General features: G+C 42.8%; 1 protein-coding gene across 12 annotated transcripts in view; it reads right to left on the minus strand.

Annotated features, from left to right (window-relative positions):
* LOC124045911 (rap1 GTPase-activating protein 1-like) overlaps nucleotides 1-13,379 on the minus strand; it is a 90,329-nt gene extending 76,950 nt beyond the window's left edge. For all 12 annotated transcript variants that reach the window (XM_046365715.1, XM_046365726.1, XM_046365725.1 and 9 more), the window contains exon 1: nucleotides 13,249-13,379. In XM_046365715.1, coding sequence (XP_046221671.1) covers nucleotides 13,249-13,292 — 44 coding nt within the window. In that variant the 5' untranslated portion in view covers nucleotides 13,293-13,379. The remainder of the gene's footprint in view (nucleotides 1-13,248) is intronic.
* Between the last annotated feature and the right edge of the window lie 10,189 nt (nucleotides 13,380-23,568).

Raw genomic sequence — 23,568 nt, forward strand, 5'->3', positions numbered from 1 at the left:
CAGCGATGAGACAACACCGTAACTACTAATTGGATATCAAGAAATTGGTACAAAAATAAAAGAAAATACAGCCTCACTGAGGGGAAAGGGACAATAATCCACAGGGGTAAGATGATTGGTAAAGGTACTTTCACTAATCACTGTCCTTCTCATTCTTAAAGGAGGACTATTGTCATGTTGTGACAATAGTCCTGAGGGTGCTGTATGCCTGACGTGTGTTGTAGTTATAACATTGTCTACCGTACAAAAAATACATACATTTCCTTTGGTAGAATACATTATTTTAAACTGCTTGGTAGGAGTAAGCATTAACTGCATCGGGATATTATGTTAAGAATTGTAGTGCAGGCTTCATGAGCATCACAAGCATAATATTTTATAATCTTTAAAAATTGTGGGTCCCACCCATTCTCAGGTTGCCTGGAATTCCCATAAAATGAAATCAAGCCAGGGTGCGGCTAGATTCTTGGTCAATGCAGGCTCCAACCTAAAATACCTGCTGGGAATATGTTGTCCTGTTCTATTTTCCATCAGAAAGGGGGTTGCTCAGCTTAACAATGTGAGGAGACGAACATGGGTTGCAAGCTAGTGTAAACACAAGCTTTGGTTCACTTCAAAACAAGACTCTGACCTCTCTCTAAACACTAAGCTACACACTGTCAAACATGTCGCTAGGCCTACACTAAATATTTGTTAGGCAACATTTGACAAACTGAAGAAGACGTGTTGACAGATAAGGACATGAAGCTGCTCATTTTCATTCTTGTTATTGAAGTGTGAGGTGTATGTAGGGGGTGTGAGTGTTTGTGTACATAGCGTGTACTTATGTAGTGTAAGGTGTAGCCTACTTTACTTGACAGGATAATTGCCCTAGTTTTATTAACTGGGTTGAGGGTGAGGCCAATACAAAGGGAATGAGAAACTACTCTGGAGAAGAAACTGTAAACATTTGTTTACTATCATAAATGAAAATACTCATATTAATATATGATAACATTATAGCTGACATAAGGCTATCATTATGTTGGAGGTATAATGTTATCAACTGAAAAAGTGTAAATGTTCCCACAATAATGAAACCTGACCTTTTATCTGATTCAATATCACTGCTACCAGCACAGAGTGGAATTCCACTAGCAACACAAAGCTAGCCTTACCTTGGGCTGGGTTTCGAATATAGAAAAGTGCTGACACTAAATCACATGTGTCAAACGCATTCCACTGAGGGCCAAGTGTCTGCGGGTGTTTGCTCCTCCCTTGTACTTGATTTATGAATTAAGGTCACTGATTAGTAAGTAACTCCACTCACCTGGTTGTCTAGGTCTTAACTGACACTAGGCCCTCCATGGAATGAGTTTGACACCCATGCACTAAATGGTGATACGTAGCCTTCACCTTTATCAGCAGGACAACAGTACTTTCTGTTTGTCTCTCTGACTCCGAGCAGGATGGAGTGTTTTTGGCAAGGCAGCATATGCATTATAATACGAGTCTGAGTCATACTGTATTTTCACATTCTCAGCCCGTTTGCCTGGCCATGTCCAACCTAACACGCTTTGCACCACATGGCCCCCAAGCAAAGATGTACTGTGGCTTTAGTTAAGTCTCTTGTTAAAGTAAGAAGTCATGGTACTGTGGCTTTAGTTAAGTCTCTTGTTAAAGTAAGAAGTCATGGTTGAGTAGAGCTCAGGTAAATACACACATGGACTTGCAGATCTGCAGGTGGTGTGAAACAGCTAAGAGGGTGAAAAATACACCTGATCCAAGCAAGAATACTGTTTCTTCATGCCTCTCCTCCACAGTTTGGTATCTTAACCCAATGAGTCCCACCATCATGCTGGCGTGATTTAGGACTTCTAAACAGTCTAAAACATAGGTTATTTGAGCTACAGACTTCTGGGTTGTACCATTAGATTTGTATATTTCTAGCATCTGTTGGTACCAACCAGTGGTACAGTTAAAGTCAGAAGTTTACATACACCTTAGCCAAATACATTTAAACTCAGTTTTTACAATTCCTGACATTTAATCCTAGTAAAAATTCCCTGTCTTGTGTCAGTTAGGAACATCACTTTATTTTAAGAATGTGAAATGTCAGAAAAATAAGAGAATGATTTATTTCAGCTTTTATTTCTTTCATCACATTTCCAGTGGAACAGAAGTTTACATACACTCAATTAGAATTTGGTAGCATTGCCTTTAAAATTGTTTAACCTGGGTCAAACATTTCAGTTAGCCTTCCACAAGCTTCCCACAATAAGTTTCTCCTGAGAGCTAGTGTAACTGAGTCAGGTTTGTAGGCCTCCTTGCTCGCACACGCTTTTTCAGTTCTGCCCACAACATTTCTATAGGGTTGAGGGCTTTGTGATGGCCACTCCAATACCTTGACTTTGCTGTCCTTAAGCTATTTTTCCACAACTTTGGAAGTATGCATAGGGTCATTGTCCAGTTGAAAGACCCATTTGCGACCAAGCTTTAACTTCCTGACTGATGTCTTGAGGTGTTGCTTCAATATATCCAAATAATTGTCCTGCCTCATGATGTCATCTATTTTCTGAAGTGCACCAGTCCCTCCTGCAGCAATTTTCTTTCTGAGGATTTGGCGGATTTCTTTTAGATTTTCCCATGATGTCAAGCAAAGAGGCACTGAGTTTGAAGGTAGGCCTTGAAATACATCCACAGGTACACCTCCAATTGACTCAAATTATGTCAATTAACCTATCAGAAGCTTCTAAAGCCATGACATCATTCTCTGGAATTTTCCACACTGTTTAAAGGCAACTTAGTGTATGTAAACTTCTGACCCAATGGAATTGTGATACAGTGAATTATAAGTGAAATAATACGTCTGTAAACAATTGTTGGAAAAATGACTTGTTATTCACAAAGTAGATGTCCTAACTGACTTGCCAAAACTATAGTTTGTTAACAAGAAATTTGTGGAGTGGTTGAAAAACAAGTTTTAATGACTCCAACCTAAGTGTATGTAAACCTCTGACTTCAACTGTATGTGTGATTAGTGGGGGCTTAGCAAGAGCGATGTTTGTGAGACAAGGGCGGATCCCGAAGGGGCCCGGGGAAGGTTCTTTTTTTTAACAAAAACATCTGTAGAGTCAGAATGGTTTGAGCTACAAACTACTAAAATCTATGAAAAGCTGAGACTCCCACGAAAATGCACGTGTAACATGTTTTGCTCTATGATGCTCACAAACTACACAATAGTCATTAAAAGGTAAGGAGTTCTTCTACATAGAAGATCACAGTATTATAGTGCCTATAATACTGTAATAAGCTCACATAGTTGCTGTCACAAACTCCACACAGTTGGATATTCATTCCACTGATATTCATTCCACTGAGAAAACCATTTTTGTACTTACAGCATTCATATAAATACATTTTTTATCAGGTTTTTGCTTTGGCAGACCTCATGTCAATAAAATCATGATGGCAAATGTTGATGTCAAATTATCTTGCGTTCTACTAGTAGCCCTGGTAGTCCTGAAAAGAAAATAGTGCAACTTTTCATTGTGAGGGTAAATATTAAGGCTGGACAAGCAGATAAATGAAAAGCAGATTTTTGCTGGGGTCTCGGGACTGATAGTGAAAGAACAGCCCTTAGCCGTGGTTCAGTATATTGGTCAAATACCACACCCACTTAGGCCTTATTGCTTAAAAATAAGCTAGTCGTTTCCATGGAAACAGTGAGGAAAAGACAGCTTGAGGCTAGTCTCACAGAGAGACACTGGCCCAAACCTTGAATGGCGTAGCATCCAAGAAGTTGTCAGTGTTAAAGTTTAGCTCTTTACATGTCCCTCAGATTTCAACTGACCATTTCCCACTTTGTCTTATATTTGTGAGATGATTCACTGTCCCATAGAGAAACACACGAGGAGCACAGCAGGACCCTCACATTGCTTCCACCGTGACATGGGATGTCACTTCAGGCAACAGCGTAATACACACAATTCCACTTGGCAAAAAAAACTGCTTTGCATATCTCTGTCAATTTTTAAAAAATGCAAGAATATAAATGTCATTTTCTAAAATAACTTATGCCAACACTTATTATAAAGTCAATTTAAGCAATTGAGTCATCACCGGGCAAGATTGCAAAGGAGGTCGTGAGGGGATTGTAAGAGAATTCAGCTGAAAGCTCAAACAATGGTCTTCTTCTAGCTCCTGTGTATTGGTTACCGAATAGGAACATTACCAGGACTTCTTCCATCTATTTTTCATTTGATGATCATTTGAAATGCAGAATAACATTGGAATAATGCAGTAGTGGTGCATGGGAAAATCACTGGGGAAGCTAATCCAGAAAAAAGCCATATTACAACCTGTATTGTGAAAACTGCGTTGTTTGTTCTATAACCTGCTAGTGATATATAGGCCTAAAGGCCGAGACAATAAGAAGACACAGTGGCAGAATAAATTCAACCACACATTTATTTTAGTACAAAATCGGAGAGCAACATCTTGAAGTGAAGTCCACAAAACAGATCGCATGTAACAAACAGTTACATGACCTACAGCATGGTCAAGCAAGGTAATGTTTCCGACATTTTTGGACCACTAAAACAACCATTGATTTTGAACAACAGAGAGTTACCGCAAGTCGCAGAGAAAACAGGAGCTGCCTCTACTATTCCAGCACCATTTGAACTTCAACACCATCTCACCTTTGCTTAGTCTAATACAGCGACAACTAAAAGATACCAAAGACGATTTAGTTCAATTAACGTGTTGAACGTCCATCCTCTCAGTCCAGGGGCACAATGTATCAATTAATGGTTGGATCATAATCACCTTTATAATCATTGTCCAGTACAGAGAATTAAGTACAACCACATGTCCAAATCCCTAACTCTGCATTTGAATAAAGTGGAATAAAGCTGATTCTATCATCCACACTTCCACTATTCAACTGACTAGAATGACTGTGATGGAAATAGAAACTTCTCATAAAAATAGATTGGAAAGAGAAAAAAAACACAAAAAGCCTCTGGACAAATGGATGCCACACCATCCTCCCATTCAATGTCTGACAAACAAATATTGGCCAACAACAATAGTGAATGAGCCCAGGTCCAAGGCCAGCAGGCTGACTGTACTGTATAATGTGGGCAGCTGAATGAGCCCATTGACGGAGTAAATGAGAGTGAAGTGGCTGAATGTGCACATTGATGCTCCAATACAGTGGAGTACAGTGTAGCTGGGACTATGAACACACAATGGTACCAGAGCAGAACATGGCGATGCTGATAGGCTATGCTGTCGCTAGCCCTGCCATAACAGATCAGACCAGTCACCTCTGAGACAGACAGAGAAACACATGCTCTGTTCATCTTTCCCTCCATCCTGACAAGTCTCCCAGTCCCTGCCGCTAAAAAACATCCCCACAGCATGATGCTGCCACCACCATGCTTCACCGTAGGGACAGTGCCAGGTTTCCTCCAGACCTGACGCTTGGCATTCAGGCCAAAGAGTTCAGTCTTGGTTTCATCAGACCAGAGAATCTTGTTTCTCGTGGTCTGTGTCCTTTAAGTGTCTTTTGGTCAACTCCAAGCAGGCTGTCATGTGGCTTTTTACTGAGGAGTGGCTTCCGTCTGGCCACTCTACCATAATGACCTGATTGGTGGAGTGCTGCAGAGATGGTTGCCCTTCTGGAAGGTTCACCCATCTCCACAGAGAAACTCCAGAGCTCTGTCAGATTGACCATCGGATTATTGGTCACCTCCCTGACCAAGGCCCTTCTCCCCCGATTGCTCAGTTTGGCCGGGCGGCCAGTTAAGGGAAGAGTCTTGGCGGTTCCAAACGAGAATGATGGAGACCACTGTGTTCTTGGGGACCTTCAATGCTGTAGACAGTTTTTGGTACCCATCCCCAGATCTGTGCCTCGACACAATCCTGTCTCGGAGCTCTACGGACAATTCCTTCAAACCTCATGGCTTGGTTTTAGTTTTGCTCTGACATGCACTGTCAATTGTGGGACCTTATATAGACAGGTGTGTGCCTTTCCAAATCCTCTCAAATCAATTGAATTTACCACAGGTGGACTCCAAGTTGTAGAAACATCTCAAGGATGATCAATGGAAGCAGGATGCACCTGAGCTCAATTTCGAGTCTCATAGCAAAGGGTCTGAATCCTGATGTAAATAAGTTTTTTTATTTTTAATAGATTTGCTGTTTTCACTTTGACATTATGGGGTATTTTGTGTATGATTAGTTGTTTTATTTAATCCATTTTAGAATAAGGCTGTAAAGTAACAAAATGTGGAAAATGTCTAGGTGTCTGGATACTTTCCGAATGTACTGTACAACCAAAATTGGTTTGACATCCCTGCCCTAGAGGCACCATTTCATCCAATTTTAGAGCGCCTTGGAGATTATTCCACAAGAAGGTGCAAAAAAACTCAAATGAGATTTACCTAACTCAGTGGAGATTTTTATTTGATTATTTTACCTTTATTTAACCAGGCAAGTCAGTTAAGAACAAATTCTTATTTTCAATGACAGCCTAGGAACAGTGGGTTAACTGCCTGTTCAGGGGCAGAACGACAGATTTGTACCTTGTCAGATCGGGGGTTTGAACTCGCAACTTTCCGGTTACTAGTCACACGCTCTAACTACTAGGCTACCCTGCTGCCCCAGGATAGAAGGGATCTCCAGAGTTAGCCACCCCTGAGACCGGGTCTGGTATCTCGTATGTCTGTAAATTATCAATGAAGTAAGGTACGGCGGAAGTTTATGCTGTATAGGGCTTTTACAGTATAACCAAGAAGAGTGCAATGCATCAATCTACGAGACTTCAAAGAGGGCCAGCCTATTTTCTAATACAGAATTCAGTGATGTCTACTGAACCTATCGCCCATATTAAAGCATAGTGTGCTATGATGAACTCCATCCAATGGCTTCAATACAGTGGCAGCTGCATTCATGTAGACAATATCGCCATAGTCTATAACCGGTATGATTTGGCATGACCTATTCCTATGACATAATCCCCTTATAAATAATAATTTCTTAACTAACTCATCAACATTCTTTCTGAAAGATAGATTTTTGTTAATCCAGATGCCCAGATATTTATAAAAGGGGGACACGATCAATGAGGGCACCATCTAATGTACGCTATACATCTCGTAGCTAGGAAGGGTCTAAGCTGACAGTTGATTAATGATTCAAAAGATTTTGGCTAGGCAAGACAATTTCGAGAGGGAGCACACGGGCCGCCTTCCAAACCCCGGGGAGAGCACCTGAGATAATCGCCAGGTTAAAAATATGTGTCACTGACTCCACAATCAGGGGAGTAGAAAGCTGCAGCAAGATAGAATCAAGCAAATCAGCCCCAGTGGATTTTTTCTTTTTTTTACATCAATCTTAAGCAAGGTATCTAGCCCTAAGGGTAGCCTACTGTATGCACATCCTAGTTCAACCTATGCTTCCCCCTTTTTCTCCAAAGCAGGGTAGCTTTCCGTTGTGAATAAATATGTGAATATGAATGTCAGTGTGAATATGAATACTGTTCACAGTGTTTGAATACAGCCCTCTTGTATGGCCTAGATATCCTGTTTGTTTTGCCCCTGCCCTGAGAGAGCCACTTGAACAGTCTCTAAAACTCAAGAGGCCTTGCCTTCCTGTGTAATCATTGGCTGATCTTTTGTCATGCAAACTTGACCATCAGGACAAAGAAAAGACACCCACTCCATGTTGTTTTTGTGTTCTGTAGAGACTAGAGAATTTAATCATTTAAAACTAAAACCCACAACGTTGGATACAACCCTCTCATAAGGAAGAGACAGGGTGTTCTTGTACTGTAGATGAGTATTGCTCCTAAACAACATTCAATTGTAAGGCATCTGTTCATCAACTGACTGGGAATATCATTGGAGGAAGCTGCTCTACTCAAATCAGCTGACTGCTTAGAATATCATTTGCTGTTGGTCTGATCCACATTCACAACAATGACCCTATCCACTTGTTTGTTCTTGAACAGAGTCTACACCAGGGATCATCATGTACATACATCCACAGGCAGTTTTTTTATTGTGCGGATGACCGGGGGTGCATAACATAATTACAAATCATTTGTAGACTGCAAATTGACTGCAAGAAGCCCAAACGGATATAATATTTGACTAAAGCATATTATAAACTGGGTGGTTCGAGCCCTGATTGGCTGACAGCCGTGGTATATCAGACCGTATTACATTTACATTTAAGTCATTTAGCAGACGCTCTTATCCAGAGCGACTTACAAATTGGTGCATTCACCTTATGACACGAGTATGAAAAAACATGTATTTTTACTGCTCTAATTACGTTGGTAACCAGTTTATAATAGCAATAAAGCACCTCAGGGTTTGTGGTAAAAGGCCAATATAACATGGCTACAGGCTGTGTCCACGATGCGTAGTGCTTAAGAACAGCCCTTAGCTGCGGAATATAAAACGGCCATATACCACCCCCCCGTGTCTCTTTATTATGTGTGGGAATACTTGCTGCTGGTTTTCTGGTGTTTTTACAGTCTTTTATATCCAACAAGGAAAATTCACAAGACCACCAGTTGGAGAAACGTGGTCTACACACACTAATCATTGTCTTTTCTTCCCACAGTGCTTTACATTGCACTGTAGACAAGCGAACAGGAGAGTAAAAATCCTCAGTGAGTGCATGCAGCCTCTGTCTGTGGTTCTGTGATCTTGGGCCATGGGGAAGATGACGCACTGGGCACACACTGGTTGAATCAATGTTATTTCCACGTAATTTAAATGGTGTTACCATGTCCTCTTCTGTTAATTTCAATGAAATTATGTTGAACCAACGTGGAATAGATTATGAACTGACGTCTGTGCCCAGTGGGGAGAGAGTGTCCTGATCTGGGACAAAGACATAGTCCACCGTTTATTTCATGAGTCCCATTAAGACTGTATGCGGAAGGGCCCTTCAAGATGTTTGCTTGAGGTTGAGACCATGGAGGAGACAACAACATGGAGGAGAGTATAGAGAGACAACAAATGTAACTGTCTCTCATTTAGGATATGACTGACGCTCACCATGGCTCACCATGTATTGGGCTGGCTTGATCGGGGGAAACCAAACCATAACCCGTGTCTAGTCAACACAAAATCCCCTGCATGGAGAAAACAGGCCTAAAGAAACCTCTTAAAAAGAGGAACTGAGAAGGACTGACTAATGCAACACCATAGAATATACATATAATATATCTCAAATAGTGAGAAGGACAGCAGAAGACCGATCAACGTTTATGGGTTTTTACTAAGAACTTCAGATCAGCATTACATTCACACGCCTGGTAAGATCATCTCAGAACAGCCTCAACTGTGACCCCCAAAACAACACCCCCATTAACCTCTTGCAGCTAGGCAGAAAGGAACTCAACACATAGCGGTATTGTAATGTATTGTCACGACCTCTCCTTGCTCAGGCGGCGTTCGGTGGTCGACGTCACCGGCCTTCTAGCCATTTTCCTTTTGTTATGTCTTTGTTTTACACACCTGGTTTCAATTCCCCAATTACATGTTCATTATTTAAACCTCTGTTTTCCCCATGGTTTTTGTGTGTTTGTTCGTTGTGAAGTGGTCAGTATTTCTGTGAGCTGGTGTGTTTCCCAGTGTGGGATATATTGTTGGTTTAATTTCTAGTAAAGTTACGTTTTTACTCAGTTCTGTGTTCTGCGCCTCACTTCGTCCGACCCTGTCACGCCCTGACCTTAGAGAGCTTTTTATGTCTCCATTTTGGTTTGGTCAGGGTGTGATTTGGGTGGGCATTCTATGTTCATTTTTTCTATGTTTTGTATTTCTTTGTTTTGGCCGGGTATGGTTCTCAATCAGGGACAGCTGTCTATTGTTGTCTCTGATTGGGAGCCATACTTAGGTAGCCTTTTCCCACCTGTGTTTCGTGGGTAGTTGTTTTCTGTTTAGTGTTCTGCACCTGACATGACTGTTTCGTTTCTCACTTTGTTATTTTTGTTCTAGTGTTCAGTTTTCAATAAAATCATGAACACTTACCACGATGCGCTTTGGTCCAATCCTTCTTCATCAGACGACCGTTACAGAGCCGCTACACATTGACACTTGACATGTATACTGTGTCATGTACAGCTGAAGTTTACATACACCTTAGTCAAATACTTTTAAAAACGTGTTTTTTTTTACAATTCCTAACATTTAATCCTAGTAAAAATGTCAGTTTTTAGTTAGGATCACCACTTTATTTAAGAATGTGAAATGTCAGAATAATAGTCGAGAGAATTATTTCAGCTTTTATTTCTTTCATCACATTCCCAGTGGGTCAGAAGTTTACATGCACTCAATTAGTATTTGGTAGCATTGCCTTTGAATTGTTTAACTTGGGTCAAACATGTCACATAGCCGTCCACAAGCTTCCCACAATAATTTGGGTGAATTTTGGCCCATTCCTCCTGACAGAGCTGGTGTAACTGAGTCAGGTTTGTAGGCCTCCTTGCTCACGCTTTTTCAGTTCTGCTCACAAATTTTCAATAGGATTGAGGTCAAGGTTTTCTCATGGCCACTCCAATACCTTGACTTTGTTGTCCTTAAGCCATTTTGCCACAACTTTGGAAGCATGCTTGGGGTCATTGTCCATGTGGAAGACCCATTTGCAACCAAGCTTTAACTTCCTGACTGATGTCTTGAGATGTTGCTTCAATATATCCACATAATTTTCCTGCCTCATGATGCCATCTATCTTGTGAAGTGCACAAGTCCCTCCTGAAGCAAAGCACCCCCACAACATGATGCTGCCACCTCTGTGCTTCACGGTTGGGATGGTGTTCTTTGGCTTGCAAGCCTCCCCCTTTTTCCTCCAAACATAACGATGGTCATTATGGCCAAACAGTTCTATTTTTGTTTCATCAGACCAGAGGACATTTCTCCAAAAAGTACGATCTTTGTCCCCATGTCCCCATTTTTTATGCCGGTTTTGGCACAATGGCCTCTACCTTGCTGAGTGGCCTTTCAGGTTATGTCAATATTGGACTCGTTTTACTGTGGATATAGATACTTTTGAACCTGTTTCCTCCAGCATCTTCACAAGGTCCTTTGCCGTTGTTCTGGGATTGATTTGCACTTTTCGCACCAAAGTACATTCATCTCTAGGAGACAGAATGCATATCCGTCCTGAGGGGTATGAAGGCTGCGTGGTCCCATGGTGTTTATACTTGCGTACTATTATTTGTACAGATGAATGTGGTACCTTCAGGCGTTTGGAAAATACTTCCAAGGATGAACCAGAGTTGTGGACGTCTAAAAAAAAATACTGAGGTCTTGGCTGATTTCTTTTGATTTTCCAATGATGTCAAGAAAAGAGGCACTGAGATCGAAGGTATGCCTTGAAATACATCCACATGTACACCTCCAATTGACTAGAATTATGTCAATTAGCCTTTTTGAAGCTCCTAAAGCCATGACATCATTTTCTGGAATTTTCCAAGCCGTTTAAAGACACAGTCAACTTAATGTATGTAAACTTCTGACCCGCTGGAATTGTGATACAGTGAATTATAAGTGAAATAATCTGTCTGTACACAATTGTTGGAAATATGACTTGTGTCATGCAAAGTATATGTCCTAACTGACTTGGCAAAACTATAGTTTGTTAACAAGACATCTGTGGAGTGGTTGAAAAACAAGTTTTAATGACTCCAACCTAAGTGTATGTAAATTTCCGACTTCAACTGTAGATTTCTTCCCAATGCCATAAACATAGTTAATGGGGAATCCTGGTGCTGGCTCCACTCTAAATCCGTTAGATTGTGAACAGACTGGTACATTCTGAGGATAGTATATCAATATCAGTAGCCATGAAATGTACCTCAAGAAATATCTTACATGAAGTTGAAACTAAACACCTCTACAGGATGGGTGTGACAACTGGTGTTGGAAGCCCTGGTTTTGAGTTGAGAAGCTGCTCTTCTGACATTTAAATTAGACAAAGTCGAGTCACGGAAATACCACTCTGTAGACAACAGAATAGTTTAATTCCTCACAGTGAATGCCAATGGGATGCAAGCGCCAGGATAAGCTAATGTGGGAAATCAGACAGACCTATCAAAATGCCAAAAGTACAAAGTGCAAGGCCAATACCAAAAAGAACTATGCCAAGTCATTTTCCTGTCATAGCAAATAGATCTACAGTTAAAATCCTCCTAATTCTTTCCAATCTGTTTTCGACAAGCAAGTGGAATAATCTCTACTCCTCAGGGTTGCCCAGACTGAATGACACACCCCCACAACTTGTCCTTGAGAGAAGCTATTCATACATACCATAGAGCACCTGTTGAATGTGGTGTAAATTCCTACATAGTCTCTGTCTATAGGGGAGTATCCAGTATAGTCAGAGGGGAGACTACAGTCACCTGAGAGCTCTATCTACACTTAGCTGCTATTGGGAAGGATACTGTACAGTAGAACACAGAGACATAGAAGACTTCACAAACACACGTGTCGACACACAAACTGCATACAGACTCTGTAAGTGAAGCAACGTTTTGCATAAAGAGAGTCAATCAAATGAAGATCGCTTGATAGATTGAGTAAATACACTCTGATTTGTTTACAGTTAACAGCCTGTCCGTGTGTGTGCGTGTTTAACTGCAAAGTGAGCCACACTGTCTACTCTAATTCAATCCAAACTCAATCATACCCTCAGCTCTCATGGGCCTGCCTGCCTGCCTCCCTGTTCTTTACACCGTCTTATTCTATCAGAGTTCCTGTCTGTGCAGCTTCTAGTGAAACACTGTTCTCTCCCTCCTCACCACGCTGCACCCTGCCAAGCTTCCTGGGACTATCAGTCAGTCTAGAGTTTAGCTGGTGTTGAGTCTGTCTGTCAAAGCTGATGTTAAATAATGCACAACCAGGGTCAACTGCATTGTAATGTACATGGGAGCACGGAATGGCACAGAGGAAAGACTAATAATCTATTCAAGCAGAAATCACATCCCTTGGTGAAAAGCAGGCAGGCTGACACATGCCCACACACACACACACACACACACACACACACACACACACACACACACACACACACACACACACACACACACACACACACACACACACACACACACACACACACACACACACACACACACACACACACACACACACACACACACACACACACACACACACAGTAAAAAGTGCTGTGCAGAGGTAGTTTGAGCAGCTCAGCTCTGTAAATGAGAACCGTATTCCCTCTTACCCGCCATACGCTCCAAAAGTGAAACTCCTCTTTCTCTGCGGCATGCCAGCTAATGGGGCGGGAAGTAGACCAACAGTGAGTGAGTCAACTCAGCACTGAATGGAGCCTCTACCTCTGTCACTCACTCCCTCACGCTGACTGTGTGTTAGAGAGAGGGAGTGCGTGTGGCTGTCCACTCAGCTCCACTGCCCCTCCCTCCCTCGTTCCCTCTCATGCCTCCTTAACAAACAGGGGGGGGGGGGAGATAATGAACAATTCAATAATTTGCTTATGGGTAGAACTAATGAGCGTACTATTTATACAAGGTAGATGAGGACAGAAAATGAGTGTCATTGGAGGTAATGTGATAGATGACAGAAAACAAGAAGTTCAATGTTGTGAGAAACATGATGCAGCTATTTATCTTCACAATCTACTGGGAACTTGTTTTTCACTCTTCGACCCCCCTCTCTCTCTCACCCCTCTCCCTTTCTGTCTCTCTCTCTCTCTGAGGCAGCTGGTCAAACAACCCAGTGCCGGTGGCTGTACTGATAAGGCCAAACAGATCATTACTCTTCTCACAAAGAGACACCACACACCAGCTCCAGGATATCAACTGTTCCAAGAGCTCCAAGTTACAAGATATGAGTCAAAGCTAGCAAAGAAGAAGTACCACTCTCTCTTACTACTACTACTACTACTACTACTACTACTACTACTACTACTACTACTACTACTACTACTACTACTACTACTACTACTACTACTACTACTACTACTCACTCAACATACAGTAACTTCCCTTAAAATGTATACTATAGTACAGGGATCATCAAGGAGATTCAGCCTCAGGACAATTTTTTCTTGAGCGGATGGATGGTCAGGGGACCAGATTTAATCATTTGTAGACTTGAAATTGTTCGCAAGAAGGCCAAACAGATGTAATATTTGACTAAAACATAATCATTTCAAACCTTGCTTGCATTTGTATATACGATCACATCTACAGTATATATCTCTTATGTGCAGGAATACTTTGGAACAGTTTTACCAAATTAAAATGATTTGGAACGGATTTGCTGTTGTTTTTACAGTCTTATACGACCCGCAAAATAAATGTAAGCATTTGTTTATATTATTATTTCATTTTTTTGTGAAAACTTTGGAGGTGAAGTACAATCACTGCAGGCCAAATTCAGTTGGGGAACCCTGCTTTAGTACAACCCTAGTGATACAGAAGGGCTGTTTAGAGTGGATACCAGCCAGTGATAAAGCCTGTAGCACTGTGTCTCTGTATCACTATAGTGATTGGTTTAATTGATTAACTACAGTAAATATTTGGCCAGAGTAGCCACCTCCTCTGGCAGACAGTTCCACTTGACTCACTGGCAAAGCAGGATCCTTGATACCACAAGAAGAGTCAAAAACATAACTTGGATCATTATATACATTCAAGTTTTGGACAGTATAGAACACTTCATTTTTAAATATGCTTAATTCAACTACATGTACTGTGAATTACCTACAGAATTCAAAAAGCCATCATTGTAAGTGAGATACAGAGACCTTTTCTGTTTGAAATAAGATTCCATCTGACTGTAACTAATTCCATCATGAACCATTTTCCCCTTAGGGCCAGTGAGGTCCAACACTATAACTGTAGAGCACTCATTGTAATTGGATGGATAGGCACTTAATGCATCAATGTAACTGATCAACAAACATAATCAATTAGATACAGTTACACCATCTGTTTGCTCCAATAGCGCACGGTGCCTTCAGAAAGTGTTCATGCCCCTTGACTTATCCCACATTTTGTTGTGTTACAGCCTGAATTCAAAATGGATGATATATACTTTTTTTTCTCTCACACTTCTACACACAATAACCCACAGTGACAAAGTGAAAACCTGTTTTTAGAAATGTTTGAATAAGAAATACATAAATATCTCATTTACATAAGTATTCAGACCCCTGAATCTATACTTATGTTTGGCAGCAATTAAAGCTGTGAGTCTTTCTGGGTAAGTCTCTAAGAGCTTTCCACACCTGGATTCTGCAACATTTGCACATGATTATTTTCAAAATTCTTCAAGCACTGTCAAATTGGTTGTTGATCATTGCTAGGCAAACATTCTCAGGTCTTGCCATAGATTTTCAAGTAGATGTAAGTAAAAACTGAAACTCGGCCACGCAAGAACATTCGCTGTTTTCTTGGAAAGCAATTCAAATGTAGATTTGGCCTTGTGTTTTAGGTTATTGTCCTGCTGAAAGAAGAATTCATCTCCCGGTGTCTGGTGGAAAGCAGACTGAACCAGTTTTTTTTGCCTGTGCTTAGCTCAATTTAGTTTATTTTTTATCCTGAAAAACTCCCGTCTTTAAGGATTATAAGAATACCAATAACATGATACAGCCACCAATATGCTTGAAAATATGGAGAGTTGTACTCAGTGATGTGTTTTATTGGATTTGCACCAAACATAACACTTTGTATTCAGGACAAAAAGTGAATTGGTTTGCCACATTTTTTGCAGTATTACTTAAGTGCCTTGTTGCAAACAGAACGCATGTTTTGGAATATTTTTGATTCTGTACAGGTTTCTGTCTTTTCCCTCTGTAAATTAGGTTAGTATTGCGGAGTAACTATATACAATGTTGTTGATTCATCCTCAGTTTTCTCCTATCACGGCCATTATACTCTGTAACTGTTTTAGTCACCACTGGCCTCATGGTGAAATCCCCCAGCGGTTTCCTTCCTCTCCGGCAACTTAAGTAGGAAGGACGCCTGTCTCTTTGTAGTGACTGGGTGTATTTATACATCATCCAAAGTGTAATTAATAACTGCACCATGCTCAAAGGGATATTCAGTGTCTGCTCTTATTGCACACAGAGTGGATACATGCAACTTATTACATTTGACTTAAGCACATTTGTACTCCTGAACTTATTTAGGCTTGCATAACAAAGGAGTTGAATACTTATTGACTCGAGATTTCCACTTTTCATTTTGAATTAATTTGTAAAAACATAATTCCACTTTGAAATGATGGGATATTGTGTGTCGGCCAGTGACAAAAAATCTAAATGTAATCCATTTTAAATTCAGGCTGTAACACAATGTGAAAAACATCAAGGGGTGTGAATAGTTTCTATATTTTCTTGATTCCGAGTTTCCCAATAATTTCCCAATTTCTTTAATTGACGGTTGAGCTACACTAACAGTAATGTGCAGCACTATGGCTGTAAACATTTCACAGTGTACACTGTAAAGCCAGTGTGAGTAATGACCTCTGTCTGTCACGACAGCACAGAACAGACTGCTGAAACCCCCTTGTGGTTTTTTATCAATTCAGCAGCACTACAAGATTTTTGCGAAGTTCTGGTACTCATCTGCTTTTCAGACAATTGTATTAATCTAAGCAGTGTGTGTGTGTGTGTGTGTGTGTGTGTGTGTGTGTGTGTGTGTGTGTGTGTGTGTGTGTGTGTGTGTGTGTGTGTGTGTGTGTGTGTGTGTGTGTGTGTGTGTGTGTGTGTGTGTGTGTGTGTGTGTGTGTGTGTGTGTGTGTGTGTGTGTGTGTGTGTGTGTGTGTGTGTGTGTGTGTGTGTGTGTGTGTGTGTGTGTGTGTGTGTGCGTGCGTGTGTGCGTGCGTGCGTGCGTGTGTGTGTGTTAGACAGAGCGTGCTATCACAGCAGAAGCAACAGGACTGGAGCCCCAAAGGTCCTCTGACTGGCTGCTCTTTTGTCTTGAAGCACAAAGAAGCACCGATCCCTCAGTGAACCTCTCCTTCAGACTCACACGGCAATTGATTCGCTACACTGATATCACCCTCTAGCAAAACAACAAGAACGAAAAAGAAATACAGTACATTTGACAAAATATAGAGTTGAACTTCAAAACTAAGTGGTGAGCCAGACACCTTAAACTTTGAAGTTAGAATAATGCAATTAAAACTTAATCTCAACCGCACGCATTGATCAATGAATACCTTATTAAACAAGTATAGTGTGAACACACTGTATAGACGGTCTTACAGTACATCCACTGTTGTAAATGGAGCATCCGGTCTCCTCCTTCAGACTGGCAATCTGTTAATGTGTAAATAAGGCCACGTGCATTCAATAATGTATCTCCAATCTGGTCTGGCTGTGTGGAGCAGATAGAGGGAGGCAGGGAGGGTTTAGGCAGATTGGGCGCCAGTTTCAGCAGGCAAGCAGGTCATGTGCTCTTGAGCAGAGTATGTGAGCGGAGTAGAGATGGAGCGGAGTGTGCCCAATTTGACTGGAGCGTGGCACGAGATTCCCAAAAGGTTAGAGCGTTGGCCTTCACGCCCACTCCAATTTCGCTCCAGTAGCGCACACTTCATGAGCTCAGTGCATTCCTGTCCCAGCATGCACTTGTGTGTTGCTATAGCCCCTTGCATTAGCTACTGTCATGGAGTTCGCTAAATATTTTCATAAAGAAACTATTAAAAAACACACAAGTGCTCGCACACCCGAGAGCTTCTGGTCAGCGGGGTGGTGGCACCGGGATCCTCATCTCTCCCAAGTGGTCATTCTCTCTTTCTCCCCTTACCCATCTGTCTATCGCCTCCTTTGAATTCCATGCTGTCACAGTTACCAGCCCTTTCAAGCTTAACATCCTTATCATTTATCGCCCTCCAGGTTCCCTCGGAGAGTTCATCAATGAGCTTGATGCCTTGATAAGCTCCTTTCCTCACCTCTCACAGTTCTGGGCGACTTTAACCTCCCCACGTCTACCTTTGACTCATTCCTCTCTGCCTCCTTCTTTCCACTCCTCTCCTCTTTTGACCTCACCCTCTCACCTTCCCCCCCTACTCACAAGGCAGGCAATACGCTCGACCTCATCTTTACTAGATGCTGTGCTTCCACTAACCTCATTGCAACTCCCCTCCAAGTCTCCGACCACTACCTTGTATCCTTTTCCCTCTCACTCTCATCCAACACCTCCCACACTGCCCCTACTCGGATGGTATCGCGCCGTCCCAACCTTCGCTCTCTCTCCCCCGCTACTCTCTCCTCTTCCATCCTATCATCTCTTCCCTCTGCTCAAACCTTCTCCAACCTATCTCCTGATTCTGCCTCCTCAACCCTCCTCTCCTCCCTCTCTGCATCCTTTGACTCTCTATGTCACCTATCCTCCAGGCCGGCTCGGTCCTCCCCTCCTGCTCCGTGGCTCGATGACTCATTGCGAGCTCACAGAACAGGGCTCCGGGCAGCCGAGCGGAAATGGAGGAAAACTCGCCTCCCTGCGGACCTGGCATCCTTTCACTCCCTCCTCTCTACATTTTCCTCCTCTGTCTCTGCTGCTAAAGCCACTTTCTACCACTCTAAATTCCAAGCATCTGCCTCTAACCCTAGGAAGCTCTTTGCCACCTTCTCCTCCCTCCTGAATCCTCCCCCCCTCCTCCCTCTCTGCAGATGACTTCGTCAACCAAAAAGAAGGTCGACGACATCCGATCCTCGTTTGCTAAGTCAAACGACACCGCTGGTTCTGCTCACACTGCCCTACCCTGTGCTCTGACCTCTTTCTCCCTCTCTCTCCAGATGAAATCTCGCGTCTTGTGACGGCCGGCCGCCCAACAACCTGCCCGCTTGACCCTATCCCCTCCTCTCTTCTCCAGACCATTTCCGGAGACCTTCTCCCTTACCTCACCTCGCTCATCAACTCATCCCTGACCGCTGGCTACGTCCCTTCCGTCTTCAAGAGAGCGAGAGTTGCACCCCTTCTGAAAAAACCTACACTCGATCCCTCCGATGTCAACAATTACAGACCAGTATCCCTTCTTTCTTTTCTCTCCAAAACTCTTGAACGTGCCGTCCTTGGCCAGCTCTCCCGCTATCTCTCTCTGAATGACCTTCTTGATCCAAATCAGTCAGGTTTCAAGACTAGTCATTCAACTGAGACTGCTCTCCTCTGTATCACGGAGGCGCTCCGCACTGCTAAAGCTAACTCTCTCTCCTCTGCTCTCATCCTTCTAGATCTATCGGCTGCCTTCGATACTGTGAACCATCAGATCCTCCTCTCCACCCTCTCCGAGTTGGGCATCTCTGGCGCGGCCCACGCTTGGATTGCGTCCTACCTGACAGGTCGCTCCTACCAGGTGGCGTGGCGAGAATCTGTCTCCTCACCACGCGCTCTCACCACTGGTGTCCCCCAGGGCTCTGTTCTAGGCCCTCTCCTATTCTCGCTATACACCAAGTCACTTGGCTCTGTCATAACCTCACATGGTCTCTCCTATCATTGCTATGCAGACGACACACAATTAATCTTCTCCTTTCCCCCTTCTGATGACCAGGTGGCGAATCGCATCTCTGCATGTCTGGCAGACATATCAGTGTGGATGACGGATCACCACCTCAAGCTGAACCTCGGCAAGACGGAGCTGCTCTTCCTCCCGGGGAAGGACTGCCCGTTCCATGATCTCGCCATCACGGTTGACAACTCCATTGTGTCCTCCTCCCAGAGCGCTAAGAACCTTGGCGTGATCCTGGACAACACCCTGTCATTCTCAACCAACATCAAGGCGGTGGCCCGTTCCTGTAGGTTCATGCTCTACAACATAATAATAATATATGCCATTTAGCAGACGCTTTTATCCAAAGCGACTTACAGTCATGTGTGCATACATTCTACGTCCGCAGAGTACGACCCTGCCTCACACAGGAAGCGGCGCAGGTCCTAATCCAGGCACTTGTCATCTCCCGTCTGGATTACTGCAACTCACTGTTGGCTGGGCTCCCTGCCTGTGCCATTAAACCCTTTCAACTCATCCAGAACGCCGCAGCCCGTCTGGTGTTCAACCTTCCCAAGTTCTCTCACGTCACCCCACTCCTCCGTTCTCTCCACTGGCTTCCAGTTGAAGCTCGCATCCGCTACAAGAGCATGGTGCTTGCCTACAGAGCTGTGAGGGGAACGGCACCTCAGTACCTCCAGGCTCTGATCAGGCCCTACACCCAAACAAGGGCACTGCGTTCATCCACCTCTGGCCTGCTCGCCTCCCTACCACTGAGGAAGTACAGCTCCCGCTCAGCCCAGTCAAAACTGTTCGCTGCTCTGGCCCCCCCAATGGTGGAACAAACTCCCTCACGACGCCAGGACAGCGGAGTCAATCACCACCTTCCGGAGGCACCTGAAACCCCACCTCTTTAAGGAATACCTAGGATAGGATAAGTAATCCCTCTCACCCCCCCCCCCCTTTAAGATTTAGATGCACTATTGTAAAGTGACTGTTCCACTCGATGTCATAAGGTGAATGCACCAATTTGTAAGTCGCTCTGGATAAGAGCGTCTGCTAAATGACTTAAATGTAAATGTACTAACAAAGATGAGCAGGACTAAGCGCAAGCAAGGGAGTGCGGTGACGTGGTGTCCACAACTAAATAATAATTGTAAAAAATAATCTGAAAAGACATGTGTAAAATCAAAATCAAATCAAATTGTATTTGTCACATGCGCCGAATACAACAGGTGTAGGTAGACCTTACCTTGAAATGCTTATTTTCAAGCCCTTAACCAACAATGCAGTTCAATAAATCCTGTAAGCATGATGGTGTAATCCTACTTACTATGTGCTATGTGCAGAAAGGAACGAGGTGGGTAGATAAATCACATGCTGACCACAGCGTGCGTTGCAAAATAAATATACACATACATGTTATTCAATCATTGCACCCACACTGCTCGCAAGCGTCTGCGTAGCCAGGTGATAAAATAGAAGTTGGTTCTATTTGTGATGCTTGAAGCGCTGCAAGTCCCGCCTCTTCCATCTCCTCATTGGTTTTTAGGAGCATTTACCCACATGGGTGAATGAAAGATGAACTGGGGTCCACACTCCAGACCAGTTGGTGGTGGTAATGCACTATAAAGTTGGTTGCAGCCTGAAGGAGGAGATATTACTAGAAACAAACTCGGTTTACCATTTTATCTGTGGATTAATTGTCAGAGTAGAGGACCTTATGCATTTCAGGTAAAATAACAACCCAATGTTTATATCCCAGGACAAATTATCTAGCAACAGCAAGCTAGCTAGCTAAATTGCCATAAATGTTTAATGCTTTTCGACCTGTCCCCAAATTAATATAGTTGTTTCAGAGTTCGTTTTGATATGTGTCCTGATTGTGTCTGGTATGGGTGGACAAAATCAACCTGCGTGTCCTGATTGTGTCTGGTATGGGTGGACAAAATCAACATGCGTGTCCTGATTGTGTCTGGTATGGGTGGACAAAATCAACATGCGTGTCCTGATTGTGTCTGGTATGGGTGGACAAAATCAACCTGCGTGTCCTGATTGTGTCTGGTATGGATGGACAAAATCAACCTGCTGGTATGGATGGATGACTGGTATGGATGGACAAAATCAACGTGGACGTCTGGTATGGGTGGCGTGTCCTGATTGTGACAAAATCAACCTGCGATGACGCACGTGGACGCAAGCACACACGTTGTGGTCAGCATGTAAGTGTGTCATTGTAGCAAAGTATTTATAAACAAAAAATCGGATCTCTTAAAAGTTTAGTTAATTTTTGTTCTAATATCTATACAATAGGTCATAATTGACTTTGGCCCAATAGGCCTGGCATATTCACACTTTCAAGGAGATTTTCGTTTTGATTGGGTTATTTTGCCTAAAGACCAAAAGGGTGTTTAAACAACTCTGCATCTCTGCCCAGCCTGGCAAAAGTGGCCAAAAGGGTGTTTATCATCCTCAGTGGCTCCACAAGGCTGCTGGCCTGCTCTCCAGGCACCATCACTGCTGGCCTGCTCTCCAGGCACCATCACATGAGCCTGAAGACAGACTGGCCGAACTTGTGTTTCTAAAATTGAATTCCAAGGCATTGTAGACTGAACATAATAAGGCATTTTTTGTTTAATTTGCATTTAATTCTAAGTAAGCAACAGCTGTTATGGCCAATTTAGAGACTATAATGATTTAATACAACAAAATGTGGTTTAAATGCTGAGAGCTTTATGTCCCTGACAGCCTATTGTGTCGCACTCGCAAATGCTTTACAATGTATTTCTTTGTAGGCTTTAGCCTTGACATAATATAGAATAAATAATTCATTTTTGTTGCTTTTTAGGCTCCCTGTCTGGCTCCTGAACTATTGTATTTATATGCTGTTTAATATGACATGTAGTTTATTTGAAATGATATGCGCTTCTTACATCCACATTTTCATGTTTATTTAAATACTTTTCACTCAAACCATGTAGTTTGGTTTCAATACTTTAAAACCAAATGGTAGGTCCAGATAGTCCCAAAAATACATGGGTGTTGGTTAAATTGTGATTTTAATAAATGGAACGAATTTGGAATGACAGTTTGTTTTTTGTGAGTGCGGAGCGATTTTTAGCAGAGCAGTTGGAAAGGGCATGGAGCTCCATCACCGATGAGCGGGATTTCTGACCACTCAACTCTGCCCACATACTCTGCCCTTGAGGAATAAATCAGCATAGGCCTGAGCTGTAGAGAAGCGGACACTAAAGAAACGAGCAGCTGTGTGTGTACAGCGCCTTTATATCAGGAACCTGCATTCATCATTTCTATCCCTAAGAAATCCAATTTTCCCTGTGGAGACGTTTAATGTGTTAAGAGGCAGGCCAAACAATATCAATCACTTGGGTTCACAAACAAACTTTCAGCACTAGGCTAAACAGGGCAGGCCTGCTGGGACCATTGCATCATTGAATCCTTTAGCCAACAACTTTTTATATTCTCCAGGTTTAAAGAGTCAAATAGTTGATACATAGACGCATGGGCTCAACTTTCACTGGGGACCGGGGGACATGCTGCTGCCCCCCCCCCCCATTCTGAAATTGCATTTATACCCTCCCTCCCAGTTTTATCATTGGAATGTGATGCAAAACGAGGCAACGGTGCGCTTTAGGACCATGCGAACGCCGACGAGCGGACGGGTAGGCTGTTTGGAGTGTTTATCCAACTGAAGTTATCAACTTCTAAAACCAAAGTTGCGCCCCTGCATAGATGCATCTTTGCCGATAACCTCCTGAAGTCCTTTTGCCACCAATTTCAACCCAACAGAAGGGTCTCTTTAAAGCACTTCACACAGGGAGCTCTGTCTCTTTAAACTTCCTCTCTGGACCCCAGCATGAAGTGGTAAAGTAAGACTCAGCATTGCCCTTTGAAGAGTGAGGTTGGTTAATTATTCCAAAATATTGGCCCTGTATACTGATGAATACACTGCCTATAGCTGCAGTATAGGCCTACCTTGAAATATTTTCAGCAGTGGCCTGATAGAACAAGGTGTGCATTCTGTATGTGCTTGGTTTATTTGGAGAGTGGAGGGGGTATTTAAATA

This window comes from Oncorhynchus gorbuscha, linkage group LG10, assembly GCF_021184085.1.
Source record: "Oncorhynchus gorbuscha isolate QuinsamMale2020 ecotype Even-year linkage group LG10, OgorEven_v1.0, whole genome shotgun sequence".
Taxonomy (NCBI): domain Eukaryota; kingdom Metazoa; phylum Chordata; class Actinopteri; order Salmoniformes; family Salmonidae; genus Oncorhynchus; species Oncorhynchus gorbuscha.